Source organism: Bactrocera dorsalis, unplaced genomic scaffold, assembly GCF_023373825.1.
Source record: "Bactrocera dorsalis isolate Fly_Bdor unplaced genomic scaffold, ASM2337382v1 BdCtg307, whole genome shotgun sequence".
NCBI classification, from domain to species: domain Eukaryota; kingdom Metazoa; phylum Arthropoda; class Insecta; order Diptera; family Tephritidae; genus Bactrocera; species Bactrocera dorsalis.
Genome location: NW_026038358.1, coordinates 1 through 25,000, shown reverse-complemented (window position 1 = coordinate 25,000; position 25,000 = coordinate 1). Strand labels below are relative to the sequence as shown.

At 32.9% G+C, this 25,000-nt stretch overlaps 5 protein-coding genes across 10 annotated transcripts; 2 read left to right on the top strand and 3 right to left on the bottom strand.

Moving 5' to 3' along the window:
• On the top strand, positions 1 to 8,833 carry LOC105229330 (adenylyl cyclase-associated protein 1). Of its 5 annotated transcripts, XM_049462139.1 has the most exons (10): positions 1 to 1,240; positions 1,933 to 2,386; positions 3,227 to 3,408; positions 6,150 to 6,741; positions 6,826 to 7,021; positions 7,084 to 7,447; positions 7,509 to 7,681; positions 7,759 to 7,965; positions 8,073 to 8,216; positions 8,285 to 8,833. In XM_049462139.1, exons 1-10 carry the CDS (start codon positions 907 to 909, stop codon positions 8,366 to 8,368), a joined length of 2,730 nt encoding a protein of 909 aa, XP_049318096.1. In that variant the 5' UTR covers positions 1 to 906; the 3' UTR covers positions 8,369 to 8,833. The 5 variants fall into 5 exon arrangements, with proteins under 5 accessions (XP_049318096.1, XP_049318097.1, XP_049318098.1 ...); XM_049462140.1 differs by lacking the exons at positions 1,933 to 2,386; positions 3,227 to 3,408 and having other exon boundaries at positions 7 to 1,240; XM_049462141.1 differs by lacking the exons at positions 1 to 1,240; positions 1,933 to 2,386; positions 3,227 to 3,408 and adding an exon at positions 5,345 to 5,368.
• On the bottom strand, positions 8,682 to 9,988 carry LOC105229329 (vacuolar protein sorting-associated protein 29). The gene has a single exon (XM_011209528.4). The coding sequence runs from the start codon at positions 9,882 to 9,884 to the stop codon at positions 9,336 to 9,338; it is 549 nt and encodes a 182-aa protein (XP_011207830.2). The 5' UTR covers positions 9,885 to 9,988; the 3' UTR covers positions 8,682 to 9,335.
• Positions 9,989 to 10,039: 51 nt separating this feature from the next.
• LOC105229327 (general transcription factor IIH subunit 3) lies at positions 10,040 to 11,414 on the top strand. 2 transcript variants are annotated; one of them, XM_011209526.4, is made up of 6 exons: positions 10,040 to 10,146; positions 10,199 to 10,379; positions 10,438 to 10,633; positions 10,701 to 11,082; positions 11,152 to 11,188; positions 11,272 to 11,414. In XM_011209526.4, exons 1-6 carry the CDS (start codon positions 10,125 to 10,127, stop codon positions 11,330 to 11,332), a joined length of 879 nt encoding a protein of 292 aa, XP_011207828.1. In that variant the 5' UTR covers positions 10,040 to 10,124; the 3' UTR covers positions 11,333 to 11,414. The 2 variants fall into 2 exon arrangements, with proteins under 2 accessions (XP_011207828.1, XP_029407464.1); XM_029551604.2 differs by having other exon boundaries at positions 10,063 to 10,142.
• On the bottom strand, positions 11,328 to 13,254 carry LOC105229328 (5-methylcytosine rRNA methyltransferase nsun-4). Its single transcript, XM_011209527.4, has 4 exons — positions 13,015 to 13,254; positions 12,774 to 12,957; positions 12,173 to 12,718; positions 11,328 to 12,121 (listed from the first exon to the last, which is right to left on the bottom strand). Exons 1-4 carry the CDS (start codon positions 13,069 to 13,071, stop codon positions 11,412 to 11,414), a joined length of 1,497 nt encoding a protein of 498 aa, XP_011207829.1. The 5' UTR covers positions 13,072 to 13,254; the 3' UTR covers positions 11,328 to 11,411.
• Positions 13,255 to 15,352: 2,098 nt separating this feature from the next.
• On the bottom strand, positions 15,353 to 20,698 carry LOC105229325 (sialin). The gene is made up of 5 exons (XM_011209525.3): positions 20,409 to 20,698; positions 18,218 to 18,444; positions 16,515 to 17,301; positions 16,097 to 16,383; positions 15,353 to 16,043 (listed from the first exon to the last, which is right to left on the bottom strand). Exons 1-5 carry the CDS (start codon positions 20,446 to 20,448, stop codon positions 15,864 to 15,866), a joined length of 1,521 nt encoding a protein of 506 aa, XP_011207827.1. The 5' UTR covers positions 20,449 to 20,698; the 3' UTR covers positions 15,353 to 15,863.
• Positions 20,699 to 25,000: the final 4,302 nt, after the last annotated feature.

Here is a 25,000-nt window from a genome sequence, read left to right as displayed (position 1 = left end):
ATTGTGGTAGAAAGTATTGAGTATTGTTTTCACGAAATTTAAAAGCAATTTTGTCGGATGTGTTGTTTATAAAAATTAATTACATTAGGAGTATGCTAGAAGTCATCGAACTAAGTTTAATATATGTTTTTATTTATTGGCTAAGAAAAAATTTGAAGCGACAAAAATGATGATTATGATGTTAATCTTTTGTCGAGGAGTGCTTTAAAGTGCCGGTGCATTAAATCCAACTAATTCACCTCAAAAATATACTTAAAGAGATTGCAATAGTTCACATTTATAAGCCTATTTTCCTTATAATTTTGTGTCAAAATCATTTGTACATATGTGTGTCTATATAAAATGTTCAATCAACAGTAAACAAAATTCGATATTTTTGTAAGAACTGTGTTATTCTTCATTTTGAGTTTAAAAAAGTCCAACAACCATTCCAAGGCAATCATGATGTATTAAATAATTTCATTATTGGTTCCAATGTTAAGAGCCCGGAATAGCTTGACCTAATTAATTTCCTGTCAGCTGATTAATAGCTACACTTATGTGTATGTGTTATTTTATAGGCGTTGGCGCTAGTATGCTTGTTTTTAGAATAAAACAATATTAAATATGAGGAATATTTTTAATATTTCTTTGGTGCTAATCACGTCCCCATAAATACACACAAATATGTAGACCATTTAGTCTTATTAAGAAACTTTAAAATCTGACTAATATTAAGAAATCTTAACTCTTAAAAAATTTAAATGAACTCTGTCGCGATGTTAAAAATAAAACTACATATAAAATAATAAATTATACCCCAAAATTTATATACATATGTATATTTTATATGTATTATATTTAGAGTGAGTGGTGCATCCTAATTATTTGGAAAAATTAATTTTGAATAATTTGTATTCAAGAGAAATGTTTTCCTGTTGTCGTGCTAGTTCGAAAAATTCGAATTTACCAAAAAAAGTAAAAAATAAAAAAGTTGATGCGTTAATCCAAAATCAAAATGCGGAAGGGGAAAGCGTCGAGGATCAGAAGCGAATAATTCCAACGATAAAAATCGAGAAGGGTAAAGCGAATGACTTTGAAACCGAAAACCATTCACTTTCTCTAAATGGAAAAGAACCCGAATATCTAGTTGAAAATTCCACAGCAGATAAAAGGATATGTGATGGCATGGCGATAGCTGGTACAACAAAATCCGAAACAGCAGATATTGCATCTAATACGCAGCTGCGGAACAAAAATGGTACATTTTTTTATTATTATTGTTATTTTGCTGATCCGCTTGAGGAACTTAAATTATATACTTACATATCCATATGTATTTAGAGTGTGTATATCTCAATTTATACCAGATCACTTTAAAGAAAACTTGTTAATGGCCAGATAATCTAATACAACGGAAATATTGTATTAATTTTATGTTGCGCACAAAAACCTCAAGAATGAAGAAAAATATCTAAGCAAAGCAAATAATATGTACTATTACCTATTCTTATGATTGCATTATAATGTTGTTCTGAAAGAAAAAAGAAGAATACTTCATAAAAAGTATGTCTTCCCCGAAGAAACACTTTTTTTAGGTGAAATATGGGAAAAATAATAAATTAAACACACTTTATTATGCATATGTATGTATGTATGTATATGCTCCTAAATTCCTGTCTGATTACGTTCTGTTGGAAAATAGAATTATATATTCTATAAGCGCAAAAACAGGATCAAATAAATACCCTTCTCTCAGTGCGAAGTGATGCCCTACACAAAAGGTTAAAACATCTTGTAATTTAACAAAATATGATAACAGACTGTAAAAGTAATATTTTTTGTGTACTATGAAGTATATAAATTGTTTAAATTGGATTGTAGTTTTCACCATGTGTTTTTTTATCCATGCTAATGGATTTCTTTTTTAATGACCGCCACTTGTATTCGCAGTTGAGAATGACCAAAACGATGTAGGAACTAAATTGAATCAGACAACGAAAACTGATTATAGTTGTACAACAATTAGAAACGAAATAATAACTGAAAATTGCGGAAAGTTGGACGACATAGAAACAACTGTTTTAAAAAGTAATGACGAAACTACAGCAGGCACCACACCGGTAAAAAGTTGTCTCTCACGCCACAATTCGATACACACATCTATAAAGAAGAAGGTTAATATCAGTACACAAGCTGAAATAATAGAACCGGATCCTGTTCCTCAATCCCCGCACGAACCCGTTTCATCAACTGTGGATGATGACGATGTTTTTTCTGATTCACTGCCACCGCCAAAACGCGAAAGTATGTGTGCGCCCTATATTGAGCAAACTGACATTCCGGAATTAGTGGCATATGCTCATGGGCTTCCCGAATGGTTCAATGATGAAAGGATTAATGAAATGTAATGTTCAAAAGATTATAATTTAAAACAAGTAATTTTTAATATGTGGCCAATGAATTGTGAACGAAGGTGAAAATTATAAGTTTTATTAATTTATTTACCAAACTAAGACAAAACATTTGCTTACTTCAACAACTGAAGTTAATATTTCTCAGTGAAAGGCTCAATCAAAAGTTGATTGGCCTACAGCATTAGAATTGTTGAAATTATTTTTTTCTTAAAATTGTAAATCCGCAATAAGACTTACAAACACAGTTTTATTATATCACTATTTAATATGCTTTTAATAAAAGAATTTCGCACAGTTATCTGAAAAATTTATTTACAGAAGAGAGGTCATACCATTCCAATAAATGTCTGTCGTTCATAATTCAATGGTCAAGAATATGTAAATAAAAATATACGCTTAGTTAATTGTTTCGACGACCGATTTAAAAATACATACACAAATATTATTAGTTATTCAATATGAACTATTATATTAAAAAACAATCGAAGAAGGAAAATAATTTAGTATACTCAAAATTTTCATATTTATACGTCAAAAAATAGATACTTGCTATTTTCACTACCATTTAAGAAAAATATTTTATTGTTGCAACGTTTTGTTTTGTGATAATTGCATAGATCTCAATTCCACAAATGTAAATAAGTTATTTCGTTTGAAAATTTATTTAATATACAAGTTATGAATTACTTTTTAATTAAATTTCGACAGAATTGAAATTTGCTATCATGCTTAGTTAATACATATTTACTTACAATAATTTATCTTCAATTACAAGATATCCATACAAACACTTTTCATGAATCATGATTTAAAAAACTTAAAATTTGTAGTGGCTGCATTGAGCCACCTGTTACGCCTGTGGGTCGCGATGAGCTTGAATTGAGGCGGCAGCGTCTGTATACAGACCTATTGCGTGCAGCACATGCAGCTGTAGAGCATAACGTACGCTTTACCCCGTTTGCAACAAATATAACTGGGGATGCGATTAACAGAATAAGTGGAAGCGTTAGAGGTGACTACTTTTTAGTAAATAAGTAAAACATAATTTGTGTAATACTAATTAAAATATATTATCGTATTGCATGGGTCATAACTATTCTTTGTAACAATATAAATATTTCCATTCTCTACCTCGTGTGTTAGTTTCGCTCGCACCTTTATTTCCCTTCATTAACCCATAAATTTCTTTTGTTTCCTTTCTTCTTAATACTTGACTTAAGATATGGTACCAATCGATATCTTTATTTCGTGGGGATGTGAATTTGTGACATACTAACCAAATAGGCTTATTCCTAAACCAGCAGTTAACTATTCCTTATTACTATAACTATCTAATATATATTATTATTTTCCCTAACATTTGAGATTTATTAGTGGATCATCTAATATTAATATTTTTACTAATTTTTAATTATCCTGATTTGTATGTACATATGTATGTAAGGAATGTATGTGAAAAACCCGAAAGTTTTCAATATTATTTTGAATATTTTAGTTTATTGGCTTTCATAATAGTGCTTATTTATTAAAAAATACGATTAAAGGTTTCGTCGAGTGAAGAAATAGTGAGGAGGTCTAGAACATGGTGTCTTTTGAGTCTCATTGTTAAAGGCCGAAATTTTTTTTCACCACACTGAGATCTAAAAAAAAGTGAAATTTGAATTCAGAATTTTAATAATGGTATAAGTAATTAAAAAATATTTGTTTTTTCCTTCAAAAGTTATAGCGCACATCATGTTTTCAGATTTCGGTACGTTGTGGATATTTTTGTTTTTAAATATTATATATTGAACACATAAAGATATTTCAGTATAATAAATGATTGCAAACGCGATATGTTTTTGTGAAATATTCAGTAGAATTCAACTTTCTTTCTTCCATTGCTGTCCTTTATTCATGTATTTCTTATTTCCATTTTTTTTAGAGAAAAAATATTCGCTAATATTCTTAATATAAGTAAATGTGTCAAATTTCACTAAGATCCGAAAAATCTTAACACTCGACTTTGAAAACTCAGTTTCGATAAAAAGCATTTAAAGTTTTAAGTGGCTATATATGCAGCTCACCTGGAGCGCTCTACTTTTCAATATTACGCGGATCAATTTGAGAATTTAAGACAATATTCTAGAGATGTTATAGAATTAAAGAAACTAAAACAATTTTTTAAGCCGTGAAACCCATGTAAACCCTTAAGAGAAGATTTTCCCCATGTCTGTACACGTACGTGTATAAACCATAGTTTTCAAACTAATGTTATTATTCATTCGTGCTTTATGGCTTTATGTATCTTATCTTATCAATTTTGTCACTATTGTGCGAATGAGAATTCATTCAGTTACCAATTTAATAACTAATGAGTATGGAAGAGCTAAGTTCGTGCGCAGCCAAATTGGGAGATATTAAAAAAACTGTATTATAAACCATATAGACGGGTGGGAGTTTTATTATTCAGTTGCAATTTATACACTGTTATTATAAAAGGCAATGTTCTTAGAAAGTTTTGATTTTGAAATATTTGTTGGTTATTACATTAAAGCGATAGATTTTAAGATATTTAAAAGTAACATGTCTCTTCCCATTGACCCCTTTTTCAAATTTAAGTTTAGATTAATGCATATAATCAGGCGGAAATCAATCCGCCTTATTATGATCACTCAATATATGTTACATAACTTAATTACTTTTAGTTTAAGTTTTTTACTCCGTACAACATGGTTCAAGAGTATAAAAATGATGGAAACTTAAGAGCTTAGGAGTCTTAACTTTTGCTTTACGGTGATTCAAATGGTAAGCAAATAATTATGAGCTAAGTAAGGGTCGTGATTCATTTATATAGTGTTGGCTATTTAGTGGTGATGAAATAGTTGCAAACAAGGGACAAAATCAGAATAATTGCTGCTGCCATTGGCTATGCTGACCACAACCGCAAAAACCATGTCCACAGCGGCAGCGTTGATCTCACCGTTGTGACTGTTTGTTCAATTCTGATACCGTAAAATTGATATTCTTAGCACATAAATATGTGCATATAGGCATTGAATTCTTGAGTAGTAGTAGTAGAAGATTGGTAGTATTCGAATGGGTCAAACATTGAGCGAATGTTGCGGTCGAACTTTGATCATCAACGACACGAGAACTTGCAACAATCCGGGTAGGAAAGTGAAATTAAACAGTCTGTGTGAAATACACGCTCTCTTTATGTTAATAAAATTACGGAACAGAATTTTTACTCTATACGGAAAATAATAGTGCTGAATATTTGGAAATTAATTTTCTCATTTAAAATGTGTTGGTAATAATTTTGCACACAACTTAATCTACATTATACATAAATATATGTATACGTATGTATGCAAATACACATGTACATACATATATGTACGAGTGTTCGATCGCAATAAGAACAGCGGAAAGTTTATGTACAAAATTAAGTACATACTATTATACCATAAACAATCGTGCAAAAGAATTTGAGGAAAGATAGCCGACTGCCAATGCAGAATGAGTCACGTTTTCATATAACGATTGCTTAATATACATATATCTACTGATATTTATTCCAACTTTTGCACTTTACAGTGTCGTCTGTTTACATATTTAGTGTTTATAAGTGGGCATATTGAGTTATTTTTGCAAACTGTTCCTGGCATATCTTATATATTTATTTATAAAAACTTTATATTTATTTAGTATTGCTTTCTATACAAGTAGGAAATCTGCTTTATTGATATTCGATTTTAAAATACTATGCAGATTGTGATCCAGACTTAAAACCATCCGTTGCTGAAAATCTTGAGAATTTAGTTAATCGTTTAGAGCAGTTGGTTGAGCGTTTGGAACGTTCGATCTCAGCACGTGAGCTAGAAGTTGCTAATCGCACAATTGATGCAGTTCGAACGAAAAAGCGAGAAAGTTTCAACTTAGAGAGTACCGAATTACCCACAGCGTCGCCTACTGAACAATTGCCGCTACAGACGGAAAGCCTAAATAACCGAATAAAAAAATTGGAACATTCATTAAATCAAATAAACGAACGACACAGCAGCAGTTTGAATACGAGTAATAGCCAGTGCAGTCAAAAACTCAGAGAACAACAGGAGCACCAACAACAAAAGGGAGAGGACAGCCTTGAAAATATACCAACAGTGCTTGAAGATTATCAAGTGTCCACGCCTCTACTAGTCTCCGAAGGAGAGCAATATTCGCAGTTAAAGCCGCCGCCCGAAATGAGTGTACTAGGCTTCCAGGATATTATCAGTGGTCCGCTGAATCAATATTTAGCTCTTTCTGAGAAAATCGGTGGCGATGTTGCAAAACATGCGCAGTTGGTAAAATTAGCATTTGAGTAAGTCGTACTTCTTTAATTTGTAATTTAGCCAAATCGGAGTGTACATTTTTTATATACATACATATATGGTGTTATTTTCAGTGCTCAATCGCAATATGTTACGTTGGCCAGTCAATGTTCTCAACCTAACCAAGAGAAGCAAATGGAGTTGCTGAAGCCCACTTCTGTGCAAATTAGCGCTATCCAAGATTATCGTGAGAAGAATCGAGGATCTGCATTTTTTAACCATTTATCGGCTATTAGTGAGAGTATTCCAGCTTTAGGATGGGTCTGCGTGGTAAGAGAAAATTAGATTATACTACGCTAATGCTTAGTTGTTTATATTATCTTAATTAATAGTCACCTACACCTGGACCACATGTAAAAGAAATGAATGATGCCGGTCAATTTTATACAAATCGTGTGTTGAAAGAGTGGAGAGATAAAGATACAACTCACGTAGAGTGGGCAAGAGCATGGATCCAGACATTAACTGAATTGCAATCATACATTAAGCAGTATCATACCACTGGTCTAGTATGGTCTGGTAAAGCTGCAGCACCAGTTGGGGGTTCTGTGCCACCACCACCACCAATTGGTGCTTGCCCACCACCACCACCACCGCCAACATTCGATATTGGTGCAATGTCATTAGATGACGGTGGTGCAGATGATCGCAGTGCTCTATTTGCCGAAATTAATCAAGGCGAGGGCATCACGAAAAGTAACTTTTCTTTAATTATAAAACTTTGGATATCATCTCACATCGACTTTTTTCTTCATAGATTTAAAGAAGGTCACTGCTGACATGCAAACTCATAAGAATCCAACGTTGCGCACTGGTCCAGCTCCATTCAAGACACCTACTCAGTTTGGTTCATCTTCTAGTGGTTCATCTACTACTGCCGCTGTTGCAAAAGAGCCAGTATTCACACGTGATGGAAAAAAATGGTTAATTGTAAGGATATTAAAATATTATAACTTATGATACATTTAAACAAATTTTGAAAATAACAATTTAAAATCTCGTTGTAGGAATATCAACGTAACAATCGCAATTTGTTAGTAGAGAATGCTGAAATGAACAATGTGGTATATGTGTATAAGTGTGAAGGTTCAACTTTAACTGTTAAGGGCAAAGTTAACAACGTTGTATTAGACTCATGTAAAAAATGTTCTTTACTATTTGATTCAGTTGTCGCGTCAGTGGAATTCGTAAATTGTCAAAGTGTCCAAATGCAGGTTAGTTTTTTTCAAAGTTCAATTTATGTTTCAGCTCCATTTTGTAATTGTTAGTGCCATTAATAATTTACGAAGTAGATTATACAAATTCACTAAAATTTTAATAGGTTCTTGGTTTCGTACCAACTATATCAATTGATAAAACCGATGGCTGTCAAATGTATTTATCTAATGAATCACTCGGTGTGGAAATTGTAAGCTCAAAGTCTTCCGAAATGAATGTTATGCTTCCCCAAGCCAGTGGTGATTATGTAAGTATATATTTGATGTATAGTTTAATACAGATTAAAATATTAACATTATATTGTACTTAATGCAGATTGAGTTAGCTTTGCCGGAGCAGTTCAAGACCACTATTTCGGGACAATCACTGAAAACTAGTTGCGTGGAAAGTCTTGGTTAAACTCATTTAATGTCGAAGATGGCTTCAAACCGCCAAAAAAATTCATCGAAGCAGATGTAATGGAGTCTTTACATAAAACTGAACATACATATTTACAAAAAATCATTTTGCTACTCCAATTCACTTTTTATATAAGTAATTTATACTATGAAACATCGGTGTTGAACACACAGGTTTTAATCAAAAACTAAAAAAAATACAAAATAAACTTTTTAAGATTACAGTCGTTTAGTACCAATTGGGCGTATTGCAACAAACAAAAAAGTTTTTATTGCCTGTTTATATTTGTAAAGAAAAAATTAATACTACTAAATTTATATTTATAGTTGTGTTATTTATTTATCACACATCAATATTAAAAATGACAATTTTGAATTAATTTCTAAATTTCATTAATATGTCTTAATACAAGTATTCAATAAGTAATGCAAATAAAAGCAATTTACTACCAGTTTACAAAGCAAATTATATAATTTTTTTATGTTGAAAGCTAGGGTAATTAAAAAGTAAAGATATGCGAAATTAATAAAAATAAATTTATATAGAATCACGAGATTATTATTTTATTGGTCTAATATTGGTTTGGGCGCTAAATTTTTGGTAAAGCAGAGCAGACATATTTTTATTATTTATTGAATAATCCTATAAGTTTGTTGTTATTGCAAAGCAGTGAATGTTCCAGTATAAAGGTTAAAACTATCTTAATATTTATTCAACATTGTTGCAATTTTTTAAAATAATTTGATAAATTTTGTATTAGCGAATAAACCTTAAACTGTATGAATACATCGGTATACATATGTACATACATTTTTTTGGGAGTATATATTTTCATAACATTAATTTAATTTATAAATGTACATGTGTACATACATTTACAAATAAGAAGTATAATGATGTGAATATTGGCCGTATTTAACATATCTGAAGGGAGTGTTCGCTATGGGGCAATCCAATATCAGCCGTATTAGATTTTTTTGTATTCAATACGCTCGACTTTCACTTCGTCGCCAATAAGTTGATATACATATGTCACAACAGTCGTACTCTGAATATCCATAAGTACAAAAGATGGTATTACATTTACGTCTAGAGGGTTAAAAGCACCAGTAGCCGATCCGGGGTTGATATAGAATTTATTTCCATGTTCATAAGCTTCAAATTTATATGTATGACCCGATATTAATATATCTACATCTAATTGGCGCTGAATCAATGCTAGAGCTTCTGGGTCGCCACGGGGCACAACCTGATGTCCATGCGACAGTCCAATTCGAAACTGTCCAACTGTAACTACCTTCTGCTCAGGGTAACTCAAATTTTCATCAAATTCTCCGCGAACGATGTGTACGTCATTAGCCAATGTCTTGAGGTAATCGTACGTTTCCTTTGTGCAAAGATTGCCTGTGCAAAGTATATGGTGAATACGTCCTGGTACTAATAACTTTTTGAATTTCGCCGGTAAACTGGCACACCGATGTGGGATATGAAGATCACCGAGAACAAGAACCAACATTTTGGAGGCGTATTTTCTAACTTATCGGTTGATAAAAATATAAACTATTTTATCATAAACTTTTCGCTTCTGAATAACTTTAAACATTAGAAATTCAGCTGATTGTCAAAATAGAGTATGTTCAACAAAAACTAATACCTTGATTAGGTAAGTACGTTTAGTTATTTTTCATTGCAAGCTCAATTGTTTTGGTAGCATTAGTTGGTTTCTTATTTATCTACTGCTTTTAACTATCCCAAAATGAATAAACAACAAGATGTTGGTGAGTCTTCTTCCTTATTGGTTTACTCCTATTTTTATAATATGTTTTTTAGAGTCGAATAAATTTAGCTTGCTGGTAATTGTGCTAGACACCAATCCATCACAACGCATAGTGCGCCAAAATGCCCAGTTACTTACCCAATGTGTGGATGCCATTATTGCTTTTGGTAATGCACATCTGATGCAGTGTTCACAAAATAAATTGGCTGTTCTTTCCTGTCATCATCACGCCACGTATGAAAGTCTGAATATGTTAAAAATTTTAATTGAAAAAGATTCGTATATTTTTCAGTGACTTCTTGTATCCTTTGCCTGGAAAGCAGTTGGATGTTCGCCAGATTGATGGACAGTATGAAGTATTCAGTTTGGTCGAGAAGACTGTAAAACAACGCTTAAGCCATATTATTACTAACTCGCCAAAATTGAATACACCTTGCGAAAGTATTTTAGCAGGCAGCATGGCGATGGCTTTATGCTATATTTCTAGAGTAAGTTCGCAGAAGACAGATCTTAATAATTTAAATAGAGATTTTAACGTGTAATATTATGCTCTAGATTCAACGTAATGCCGCTGCAGGTGTAAAAATGCACTCCCGTATACTAGTTGTGACAGGCAGTAATGAATGTGCTTCTCAGTACATGACGTATATGAATGTTTTTTTCACGGCTCAGAAACTAGGTATTACAATTGATGTTTGCGCGATGGATAAAACGATGAGTCTTTTGCAACAGGGTTGCGATATCACGGGCGGTCAATATTTACGCCTTACACAGTTAGATGGGTTATTACAATATTTGTTATGGGTGTTTTTGCCCGATCCACAGATGCGTCAGAAGTTGGTCCTCCCTCCTGCAACAAAAGTGGACTACAGAGCAGCTTGCTTTTGTCACCGAGAGCTGATTGATATTGGCTATGTTTGTTCGGTGTGTTTATCCAGTAAGTTTGTTATATATATCTTAATATATTTATTATTTATAACAAATTTACATTTTTTACTTATTTCAGTATTTTGCAAATTTAGTCCGATTTGCACCACTTGTCAGTAAGTTGTTTTTAAATTTACGTAATATTATTTTTAAACATTTCCTATAGTAAATCTGATGTCATAATACTCCTTTCTTACAGTACGGTTTTTAAAATACCCGGACCCATGCCCATTAAACCAAAGAAAAAGAAAAAGGTCTAATTGTAATTTACATAAATTTACTTAAATTACAATATAATTAACTTAACTTATGCAAGAAATATATCCTATTTTTGTCAAATTACATATTTCTCATTAATTTACAGAAATACATTGGGCCATAGTTAGCTGGCAAATAGGGGAGCACCATTTGTCCATACTTTAGAACCTTATTGTTTTCGAATTTAAATATGTCCTCGAAGAACATAATTATGTAACTTAGATCTTTAACTGTAGCGGTTATACCATTTTCGTTAAAAGCCTTCTGTAGCGCCATATGTACAACTCCATCGTTCTGCACAGGTGAAAGTGAACATGTTGAATAAATTAAACTGCCACCTGGTTTTAGTAGTCGTAAACAATTCGCGAGGATGTCAGCTTGTAGTTCAGGAATCCGTAGTCGTTCTTTTATACGAGTCGATTTAAATATATTGTTGTCATTTACGGTCACAGAATGGCGGTCTGTAGTACATGGTACATCTACCAGAATCTTATCAAAGCTCTCATAATTATCCATATATTTTGCATCACATTGATTGAAAAGTATTCGTTTATTTTCCCATTTCTCTTTATAGTCAAATATGTACTCTTGCATTACTTTACGAATTCGGTTGAGACGCGATTCTTGTATGTCATTACATACCAAGGTGTCTGGGAAAAGTGTTTGTAGCATTATGAGCGATTTTCCACCTGGTGCGGCACAAGCGTCCAATACGCGATCACCTTCTTTAATGTCTAAAAATAATGGTGGCAGCACTGATGCACCATCTAATAGATAATGTGAGAGTGCACCTAGAAAGAACAATTAGATTTAAAATGCCTTAGTTGTAAACATTTGTGTACCTGTTAAACATTTTTGTGGCGTAATGAATTCGGAACAATTTCCTATCTCGTAGGTGTATAATTTAAGATTATCTGGATAATAGAACTCCGTTTCCAACTCAAATTTTAAAGGAAAATCAGTATGTGTAGAATAGTATTTATAATGATCTGATTCAGGTATCCAATCTTCCATCCCTTTTATTTTGTTTGCCGGCATAAACTCATATAAGCCCCCTGTCCCATACTGTGGATCTATTAATCGGCTATTGGCTAATTGAGTATTATTTTCAATCGCCATTTCAAGACTTTCTATAAATTTTTGATTCTCTCCATTTTCTGAATTACTTTTAAATTCCGTCGTGTTGCCTGCACTGTACTGCAGCTGAACGGATGTTTCTGCCATTGAACTCATAGGATATAACGACTGTTTTTCACGTTCTTCTTGTCGACATAGTACTTTGAATAGGTTTTCATCTAGCGTATTATTTGAACCATTTATCGACAGCTTGTTATTGCGTCCAAGGCGGTCTTCTACTACTTTTATTAGAGATTTTATATTTAAAGCCCCTAAAAAATAAATATATTGTACCTAATTTGATATTCATCAAATGACGCTTCCTACCGTTTAATTCCATTCCATTGCAAGTTTTATCTGCATCTCCAAAGTTATTTACTACAGCTATATATTTATGCTCTGTTAATAACGCTGCTCTAATGTTTTTCCAACGAATACCAAAAACTGATCCATAAAAGTCATCGAAACTTTCTAGAGCTCGCTGAGTATTCGTTTTTTTTCCTTTGAATGCCTGCAAAAATTAATCCTAATGTATTATTAATTGACTGTTTTTATTCCATACACGCACCCATCGTTGACTTTTCAATCTCATTTGCAAGTAAACTAGGCTATTAACTCGTAACATTTTTAAAGATGTTTATTTGTAAGAAAATGTTTCCCGTTCATACTCGACTATTGCATCAAATACATATGTATGTGTTTGTTTCTTAACTGCTACCCACAGTAAGAACACTCTAAGCTACCAATTATCAAAACAAAAATATTGTGTAAGAACTAAATACAGCAATTAGTAAAAGTAAAAATTTTACTAGTCAAAATGAGCAACTGTCAAATAAAAATCAGCTGTTTTAATCATACTTATGTGTAAACAAGCAGCACACTAGAAGCATTTGCTTTGATTTCATTATTTTAAATTGTTAGGTTAAAAATAATGTAATAATGGTTAGAAGATGTTAGTGTTTATACTCATTAAGCGAACATTTTTGTTAGTTTATTCGATTATTAAATTAATATAAATTTATTTACATTTTTTGTTTTGCATTAGCTTAAATGATCTTGTTAAGAAATTTTATTCAACAGTATATTGTTCTTGTTGTTGTAGGGAATACGTACTCGTATAGTAGGTTTGGCAGGGCATGCACATAGGTGGTTAGAGTCGTATGGAGGACACATGTACATATGTATGCCCTTTAATATGTTACATAAAGGTATTCTAGATAAATAGGAGTTTTACCTGCTACAGTATTCGGAACGAAATTGACCAAGGGTTTTACGCTGTAACTCGAACTCATTATATGTGATGATGGTGAGTGAACTCCAAAGAAGAAGTTCATTGGGATGGAGTCGATAAAATGTTAATAGCTCCACTGTAAATGGCGTTCAATACATTGTCATGCCCGAAATTGCGTCAGTAACCAAATGCATGACGAAAGACATTAACCCTGCTGTTAGGTTAAAAAAAACTTACGAATCTTAGGTTAGAGGACCATTTGGTCCATACTGCAGTTTTCATACAAAGTAACAATTTAATCTTAGTCCTTATATTTAGTTTGGTTCAATACTTGCTAAATATTATTATTTTATTATTTACTCAACTCTGGTAAAATAAAAACTAGGCGAGGGGTTCCCCCGTTTTGCATGTTACAAAGAGAAAAAAAATTGGACCAAATGGTCCTTAACCTAACAGCAGGGTTAAGAGCCATCTTGTGATAGTCTGGTGTTCTATCTTGTCTATATTTGCTTCAGATGCGTCCTTATGTATTCTGCGACCATATTATTAGGCGTAGACTAAATATGTTCACAGTATAGAATTTTAGGCTCCTTGCAATGAAGAAATGAGAAATGAAAATATATAGTGTTCAGGAGCGTATGAGAAAATATCACTCTGCGGAACTCCCTATTTAATTTTTCTTAGCATAAAATTTTGCCCTCGTCATCTTTCCCGCCCTGAAGGAAGCGTGGATTGTTCAATATCTTCTAGTAGCGTTATGTGATTGGTAGTGTCAAATGTTTTTCCTCTCTGTCGCAAGGTGGATATAAATTGTCGCTTACTAGCTCGCGCTTTCTCTAGAGTCAGAGGTACATGACTATCGAATTCGATTTCATCCCTGACATCAAATCTCCTCGGATTGAACAGAGATTTAACAGTAGTCCATAACTTGCTTGCAACGGCGAATAACTGGTAATGTTTCCTAGTTGAATTGCTCGGTACGGTACAGGAGCTTTGTTCGTCACTCGACTGAAGTGGTGGCGCGAAGTACCTGTAGAGGATAATAACATGGAGCTTTTTAGCGCAATTGCAGTAGAAAATTTAATTCTTTCAAGCCCGTGTTGGACTTAAAGCCAGTACGGATCCGGAAGATATAGAGCAATCCGGCTGGTAGGAGTTGCTCTAGTGATTACATGCAGTATTAAATCTTTGAAATAAAATGTGTTTCCGGTAACGCTGAACTACATACCTACGCGAAACTACGAGTATATAAATAATTGATATATTCCAAAAACTATGCGACTGGTTTCTGTTTCGATAATATAGCACGAATAAGAAAAATGGTAGATAAAAACACAAACCAGTTGACCTTCCTTCTGCCTAATATTCAGGCCCAACAAGTTTCAATCCGTCTTACTACCGTTCAAACTATTTTATTTTATTATTTTTTTAGTGTATTTGTATAATGTTCAATATTATGTCGAGTTTTGGGGTGTTTGCTACGTGTTACATGTACATAAATATGTACATACATACGTGTTTTCTATAGGAAGAATGTATATCATTGGGCTCTAGCAAAATATTATTTATTCAAGTCAGTTACGCCCTTTTTAAGTAAAACACCATTCGCATTCTAAAAGATTTTAAGGATAACGCAGGATAAAATGTATACCTTCCAGGAAAAAAATGCGTAATATCTTTGTGAATACCAGATTTAATGAATAAGTTATGTTTGAAAATGTGTATACTTATGTACATTCTATTTGATAGAAATGCCACAGCTTTAATTATTTTATGGTTGTCGTGCACGTACTATATTTAATTTCACTAACTTAATAGAAGCCTATCTTATTTTGAAAAAATACAAGTTTGGGGTCAGAAAAATATACATATATAAGTATGTAACATTTTTTATATTTACAATACATATATACGTGGTATATGACTGTTTAGTGTCCATTTTGTTTAACACATACAATTTTATAAATTAAAAAAAATGACACTGAGGAATTTCAATACTTCTTTTTACACATTTTTGTCTATGTGCATGTGTACACTTATATAGTACGTCATATATGAAATTAATGAAGTTATTGGTTATTGTATTTAAATTTACGCATATGCATACAACTAATGTTTAATAAATGTAAAAATTAACAACAACTAAGATAACATAAGCTCATTGCATTTTTGGGTGCTGAAATTTTTTAGACATTGTCCTTTACTGGTTGAGCCTTCAATGGTGTCGATTCGTCCTTTCCTTCTTTTTTCACGATCTTATTCCAAGATTGTTCCTCGCCTGAGCCAAATATTACAAATACCAAGAACTCGATAGCGAAAAGGACTATAGTTACGTAGAAAATTATACGCCAAGCCCCAATTGTTTGCTATAAAATAAAAATTTCAAATATGTTCTGCTTTGAATTAGATGCAAACTTACGTTATTCGTTGTAATAAAACCGACAAATATTGGAACTATGATGCCGGGAATTGTTGCAGCAGTGTTGGTAATTGCAACCAGTGTACCAGCGTAGTTTGGAGCAATATCAATGTGATTAGAAAGGAATCCAGAAAACATGCCACCCATGCCAATGATTCCAATTGTCATGATGATAACAGCTGCTGTGTGCTTACAACCGATGTTGCACAATGCCAAAAGGCAAATACCGGGTATGATTGTACATATACTTGTGGCAGTTTTGCGGGCAGTAGTGGTAGTAATTTTCCCTGAAAAAGAATTACATCTCTTAATGGATTGCGCAATGTAGAATGAAGACTACAACACACAACGAACGCAATCGCGCATCATTATAATAATTTTTTCTTTTGCATTTGTATAACATACGATTTTTAATTACCTTTGGCTTTCAATGTGTCCAGAGTTTTACCCAATAAGATGCTTAAAATTAGCATTGGAAAGTAAGGCAGTGCGCTGAACTGAGCATTACTCGATACATCGAATTTCAGAACTTGTTTCATGTAGAATGGTATTTCGATGAGAAACATATACCATCCCCAATTACTGCAGCAATGAGCAATTAAAATGGCCCAAAACGGTATTGATGTCAATACTTTCTTCCACGGAACTGGTGGATGCTCCTCGTTTGATGCGGTATTTTCGGTTCCTAACTGTGAAGTTATCATTTGACGCTCTTCTGGACTGATGAATCGTTGTTTATTTGGGTTATCTTGTATGAGCAATATCCATAAGGTCATCCAGATTGCACTTAAGCCACCCATCCAGTAAAATACCGATTCCCAGCCCCATCGTGCCGACAAAACACCAGCTAAAAGTATGGAAATAGCCGTACCAAAAGAAGTTCCCACATATATTATTGTCGACATAACCGATCGTTCATTGGGTGGGGCCCAAGCAGCAATCATGCAGTGCATAGCTGGGAAAGTTGCCCCACCACCAATGCCCTCCAGAACACGCATTACAATTAAACCGGCATAGTGTGCTTTTGTCATAACCGGTGTGAGCAAGGTGGCAACTACATTAATCCCTACTGAAAAGAGCATAACCCATTTAGCAGAAAACTTTTCTGCTACCCGTGCACTTGGTATTTGCGACACCAAATAACCCCAGAAGTAGCAGCTCAATAATGTTCCTTGTATACTTGAACTCCACACAAATGGTCCTTCCTAAAATAAATTAATACATTTAGGCCATTACTTCTAATTATGTATTAGGAATTTTATACTATAGACGTTGTGCCAAAAAAGTACCCGGAAATTGTGAATAAAACGCAAAATATTTAATGATTCATCAATATTTATTTTGTCCCCTTCAAAGTAACCAAAATCGTTCGAACGAACTCGCGAGAGATGTCGAGCTCTTTTCAACGATCTCTCGACCATCTTTGAAGGCCTCATTCCATTCGTAGGCTTATGTTTTTGAATACGTAAGCACCGTATGAAATTTGGTAAAAATAAAAAACTTTGGGACAAATCTTTGTTCGATACTTTTAACCATTATAAAAGACGCAATGCACTACTGAGGTGTAACGACAGCTGCTGTAAGCACACTGGTGGACAGTTCCCTCACTTTTGGCATTGTAGTTAAGGATAGTCCTACCTAGTTTGCAAAATACATTTTTTTAAATATCATTTACTAGTGGAATTTAAAGTGCAATTTCCGGGATCCTTTTTGTCACATTTTATACATATGTACATAAAAAGAAGATTAGTTAATATTCTCGTATACTTATATCTAAAATACCAATTATGATTCACACCTAATGTCATATTTATGAATTCTATATATGTATGTATGCAGTAATCCGTACAGTCAGACACCTCCCATAACTGGACAAATTGCATGAACACAACGATTTCATTGATATTTGCATACAAAACCAATTCCTTCAAGCGGACATGAAAACTTTCCAATGACCGGAAACGAACACAATTTTTGTAATATTTCGTTCAAATTATTTCCGATAGGAAAAATTGTTCAGAATGATCCGTAGAGCATTTCTCGCATACGCGAATTTATAGTAAAATCGACCAGCTATACATAGTATGTGTATATAAAGCGATATGGCATGTTCATATTTACCTCTTGTTTGGTTACATTTCCATTACCAGGCTTTTCACATACTTCTACTTGTGGCGTAGAACTAAAGCTCATATTATGAACTTCACCAGCAACACTATGTCCTGCCTCAATGGCGGTATGATTTAACATTGCTACCATTGCAACACTGAGGTTTACTTTTAGGCCGTAAATGATGGCCATACCGCAAGATCCAAGCACCGCTAGTATGTAACGGGCAGGGAAGCATTCTGCAAATAAACAATTAAGCTGAGTATGTATGTACATACAAGTATTTACACGTTTAAGCCTCTTAAGTATCATATGTGGAATATACATATGGTATATAAGTACATACTAATGTCAATGTTTAGATGTGTCAAACTTATATAATAATTATGCTGAAATATACACACATATAAATAATATGTATATACATACATATATACGAGAATGATTTTAATCCTTAATATTTCCGCCAACAGACCAAACTCACAGGCTAAGCATTTGTCATTAATATTAGGTAATTATGATTTCATGACTTATTACGATTTTAAAAATACCAAATCACTTGGTTTCATATGGAATTTCACATTTATGTGCAAGTGGATGCGCCATAACGATGTGGTGGCTTAACAATTATTGTATTGTTGTTGTTAATTGTCGATCAACTAATTCATGTGAGAATGAGCGATTAGGTTATAAAAAAAAAACCAAAAAACGTAAAATTCAGCTGAACTGAAGCAATAATACCCCTCACAAATACAAAAAACTCCATGCAAGCACATGATTTTAATCGTTCGGTTTGTTTGGAGACGCCGATATCGACTTCTTGACACTGTTCAGGGTATAATAAATGGCGCGTGTCTTGTCTATATATGTATATATTTATGAACATGATTTAAATATTTATGTTAAAAAGAACACATACAACTTAAATACAGCACATCTAGTTAATGTCTATGAATGTTAATGTCTGAAAACTATTGACAAAAAAGCAACCATAAAAATTATTTAAGCATTTATTTCAAAGAAAACACTTAATAAAGTTTCTTGAATTGGTATATCTGTTTTTTTTTTCAAAAGATTCGGATAAGAAAAAAGTTTTACATTAAAAAAGCTATAGTTAAATGTTTTTGGTGCCAAACAGAATAATAATGTGTAGTATTTTTATATACCTGCATTAATTTTTTATTTAATTAATCATCTTATCGGACTTTACTGTTTTTATTTACCCAATTATACGTAATAATTAATAAGAAAACAATGAGCTTCATTGAACGGCATAACACGTTTACTGATAACACAGTCATTGGTGCGTTTTATTAAGAAACAATCGCTACAACATCAAGAATTTATGTACATATACTTATTTATGGTAAATCCGTTTCTCACAAATGTCGTCATAAATCTCAACTGCAAATAAAACCCTTAGAGAGGGTTTATCTTTACATGGCTAAACCGCAGTTTTGTAGCTACAGTGCATTAATATTATTGTATTATTAAATTACAAATTCTCTTTTCCTTTTCGTACATTAACAGTATCTTCAATAAAGTTTAATTGCTAATTATTTACACCTCAATATTAGTGTCAGGGTAAAGTAATCATATTTATTATTAAAAACTGACATTTAAATGACCTTGCCCATGATACGAGTATCATAAGATGTGTGAATATATAAATATATATTTTTGGCAAAATTTAAATGTACAATAGTAAGTATGTATGTCAGTGCATGTAAAAATATTGGGCACATCAGTATGTATCCATTTGTGATCTCATACCATGTGTTTGAAGCCAATCCTCACGTCACATCCTGAGATTGCGTATTGTGACACATAGCAATTTTTCAAAATAAATAATAATAACAGTAAAGATAAAAATGCCCTAAACACATTTATGTGCATGCACACTCTATAGTATGTTTGTTTATATACATATATGTATGTGGACACCTGCGATTTGAAGCATGGAAGTCCATTGCTTCTACCAACGACCTTTTATCAGTCTTAAGGTCAAAATCTGAATGTATAACTTTATTCTCCTTTCCGCTCATAATTATTGTGTGTAACATTAAAATACAAGAAGGTCACATTGACGAGCCACTTTCATTCTAACAAACACTATGGCAATGGAGTATTTTATATTTATGAAATTTCCGGCATGAGTGTTTAACGGTTTATTTGACGCCGAATTTTTAATTCATCTACTTACTTCCTAAGATGCTGCCTTTTGCAGGAACTTCTTTAGCCATTTCGCAAATTATTCGTGAACTTTTTTTATGTTTCTTGTTAAGAATTTTAAGTAAATTTTGTTTCACTCCACTTTCTTTAAGGAAATTGTTTAGTTACTTTCACATTATTTTCAATAAAAGCATTTAAATACTGAAACGATATTTACTTCGAAGTCTTTGCGTAGTTATTCACTAACAGTTCCACTTTTTGTTAGCGCTCCTGAACTGTTAGAAGCAGCAAGAATATACCCGCGCGACTGCTTTACACTAACTGAGTAGACTCTCTGAGGTGCGGCCAAGTTTTTGTTTGGTAAATGTACGAGTGTATCCAGACAGCAACCGGTCGGCAGCATTGACGATTCTCTATTGTCTTGCACGAGTTCCATATATACTTCACTGGCACCCGCGCTTTCTATTCAGCCAATATACATATATACATATGTATAAATAAAAAAATATTTCTTCTAAATTGTGGTGGTTCAATACGTTTTTGGATATTCGGTATCTGACAGTTTGGCGTCAGAAAAATATTATGGTGTGCAACATCTGCTGGTATACGCCCGCAGATATACAAATGTATGTATGTTTATATGGTTTAATATTTGCATGTGGATGTATCTATGTGCGTATCCATATGTACTTCAATACTTTTAAAATTTTCTCCAATGCGAGGGTAAAAAAGGGTTTCAAGCTTGAGCGCGTATTCATACATACGCTAAGTTACGGTTAGCGCTCTTCAAAATTAGAGTAGCGCATAATTTCGACTATGTTTCCAAAGTCGAATTATATGTGATACTTTTATATTTGGAACCAATACATCTATATACATATTATGTATATTTGTATATTTATTTGCTTCTCGCTTTCAATATGCTTGACCGCCGTGGACAAACCAAATAATCTTAAAATCAATTACTATCAGATATTTTATAATTTTGCACCCACGTGTTAAATTTGGTTTAGTAAATTGACAAAATACGCCAGTAATTTCTTTAAATGTATGGATACCTATAAAGGTTGGTAAAATCACACGTGCACTCGACGACGAAAGCGATATTTTACAGGAAATTACATAGTATATAATAGTACTTGGTAACTCAGTTGCAAAAATGAATGGTTTTTTCAATCAAAGGTGTTTTATGATGATGGCTTTCATGGAAGAAATACGCTTATAGCTGCGAGATGCGTAAGTATGTATATGTGAAAAATCAGTCATGTACATGGGTATACTTATATATACATATTTATTTGTATATAAGATAATTACTGAAGTTACCCTTTGTTAAGGATATTGCAAGATTTCATTTTTTTAACTCGCTCAAGGTTTAAGCGTAGGAGAGCAACAAGTGGTCAATTGATAACATTTGCATATGTGTATGTATTTGATATATTGTCTTTGTATTTATGTCGGTTCATACCGTACCGGGGATTTTTAAATTTTCAAATTCACATAAATTGCGAAATTATTTTTTATTTGTTTTTTTCAGAAATATGCATTAGTTAGATGTGCATAGATCTCATATTCCAAATCAAAGAAGCAGATATAGTAAATATCGTTATTTGACCATTTCGTCCGATTAAATTATAATTCTTTTCACAAATGTAAATTTACGTTTCATCTAATCCGTTATCATTTTATTATTTTATTGAAACCTACCGAGAAAATATACATACATATGTATATGTAGGTATGTAAGTGGAGATTTTGGAAATTAATTTCCAATAAAAGACTAAGTATGCAGAATTTTTTTAATGAATAGCTTTGATGAAAGTACTAGTAGAACTAACTAAGACACAGCCGATCTCTTTACGTATCATTTGTGTATATATATGTAAGTAACGTACGTATGTTTGGACGCGTGCCTTATATTTTTCGGTGGTGACATTTGTGAATGGCTGAATTAAATAATAGTTATATTGTATTAAGGCGTGAACCTAATTGAAATAAACTCAGTACTTTTTTGGACGCTTGTGTGGCACACTCGAAGCATGTGGATGTTGCTTCAATGTCTCATTTTATGCGACGAATTTATTGGTTGGTTTAAGGGGTCACATTGAAGAATTCAGTTCTATCGTCATAAAACGATCACGTATACAGCTATGGACAGAGAAATAGCGCACTTTCCAAGAATGATATAAAAAGCTAATATTTTTATGTGTAAGCATAGTGAAAACGTAATTTTTGCATGGGTTTTTTGTTTCATTTTAATATTAACAAGAAAACATAAAAAAAATCACAATTCAGTGCAAACAAAAGTATTCAGTCCATAAAATATTGAGTTGTCTCATTTTGATCGGGACACCCAAATAGCACACTTTTCTTGATCTGCAACAAAAAAGAACGTCGTATTTAAAAATGAGTTAACTTAGTTTGTACAATTATTTACCTGCCTAGTACTTTGTAGAATAGCCTTTACTTTTAAAAACTGCATCACACCTACGAGGCAAACTTTCTACCAACCTTTGGCATTTCTCCAAAGGAATAGAGTTCCACGCTTCTTGTATTCCTTCCCAAAATTCATTGCAGTTCTTAAATTTTTTTTGCCCAACTTTAGCCTTAACATCGTTCCATAAATTTTCTATGGGATTAAGGTCAGGGCTTTGTGCCGGCCAATCAAGAACTGCAATTTTTTCTTTGAAAAACCAATCTTTCACCACTTTGGCTGTATGTTTTGGGTCGTTATCCTGCATAAATATCCAGTTTAGCGGCATGAACTCAAAGGCATATGGCTCCATTGTATTCCTTAGTATTTCCAGATAAGAAAACTTATCCATATTACCGGTTATTCTTACTAATGGTCCGACTCCACGCCAAGAAAACGATCCCCAAACTTTCAAGTTACCTCCACCGTGTTTTACCGTCTTTGTAGTGTACCGGGGATTGTATGCTTGGTTTTTTTCTCGATGAACAAATGTCTTCCCATCAGGTCCAATCAAATTAATTTTTGTCTCATCAGAAAACAAGATTCTTTTCCAGAAATCTACACCTTTGCATGTATGGGCATTTGCAAATGACAATCGTGCTTTAATATTTTTCTGCGACAGTAGTGGTTTTTTTCTGCTGACGCGCCCATATAAATCAATTTCATTAAGTCGTCTTCTTATAAGCCTGCTTGATACATTCAAGCCAAATTCTTCATTTATTTCCGCCGCGATTGTTCGAGAGGACTTGAAAGGATCAAGCTTACTCTTTTTGACGATTACTTTGTCCGCATGGGCTGTTGTTTTTCGTGGGGGCATCTTTCGCATTTTCTTCCTAATTAGCATATTTGGGTCTGCACTAATACATTTGATGACGTTATACACCGTCTTTCTAGAACAATCTAGAATTTCTGCAATTTTGGTTTGTTTTTTTCCTTTTCGATAAAGGTCCCAAATAATTTTTTTTTTTCAAGTGAGCAGTGAGGTCCTCTACCCATTTTCTTCCACAATAACGATTTTAACGAAAGAAATTATATTTTTAAATGCAATTAAAAAGAATTTATTGAAAGCACTAAACAGTAACTGTCTTAGTTGACGGTGAAAACAAAAGTGCGCTATTTTGGTGTCCAACGGAATAGTATGCAGATTGAGTAAAATAAAACAAAAACAAATAAACACAAGGGATAACGGAATTTTTTAGTGGAGTTGTAAAAACAGAGAATAACAGCACAAAAATGGCATAAGAATATGTACGACTATCTCTTAATTTTTTATGGGATAACAATTAATATAATGCATACTAAAGATGCGCTATTTCTCTGTCCATAGCTGTATATGTATGTATTTATGTGCTCCAAATTTATTTTGATCGTTCTATTATTGATTTCAATTCGTTATAAATTAATTTGTATAGATTTTTGTTGGAAGAGTTTTTTATATTTGAAGTCAATGTACTATTTTATGTGTTGTCCATTTTTTGGGAATTATATGTTGTCCCATTGTATACCAATTATGTATGTTAAAAATTCTGAAAGTGGATGTTTTGTAATGAAGATCTAGTTTTTTTCGGTGCAATAGGTGTCTGTGCATCATTCAAAGGCCATCCTCAAAATACTAAGAGTTTAACACAAAGCTCAAGAAAAAAACACTACAAAAATTATATAACTATACTTTAGAAGGTACATATGTACATAACTGGATGCTTTTATGTTGATTACTCTAGAAGGCACACATATACGTGTATATATGTTTGGATGTGTGTACATATATTTAGATATGTATGTGATGAACACAACTTTTGTGAATGAATTCAATGTCAACAAGAGATTTGTATAAAAATGGAGAAAGTTGAAGAGAGCAAAGGTTCTCTTAGACCACATGTTGATTGTGAGAAATTAAGCCGGGTATGTTGTACATAACTAAGTGTGTATGCTGGCGGTGTTTTTGTTTTCGTGACGTTTAAAACTGCACGTAACAAAATAGCATATACATAGCTGCTTGGTTTGCGCATTCATCGGGCACACTCACTTGAACATGATTACATGTGTATGTATGTATATGTATTTTTGACTCACAGCAATTGTGTATACGGGAAATGTGATTTAAGAGTCAGAAAAACGTTGCGAAATTCACAATTTCATCAATTTTAAAT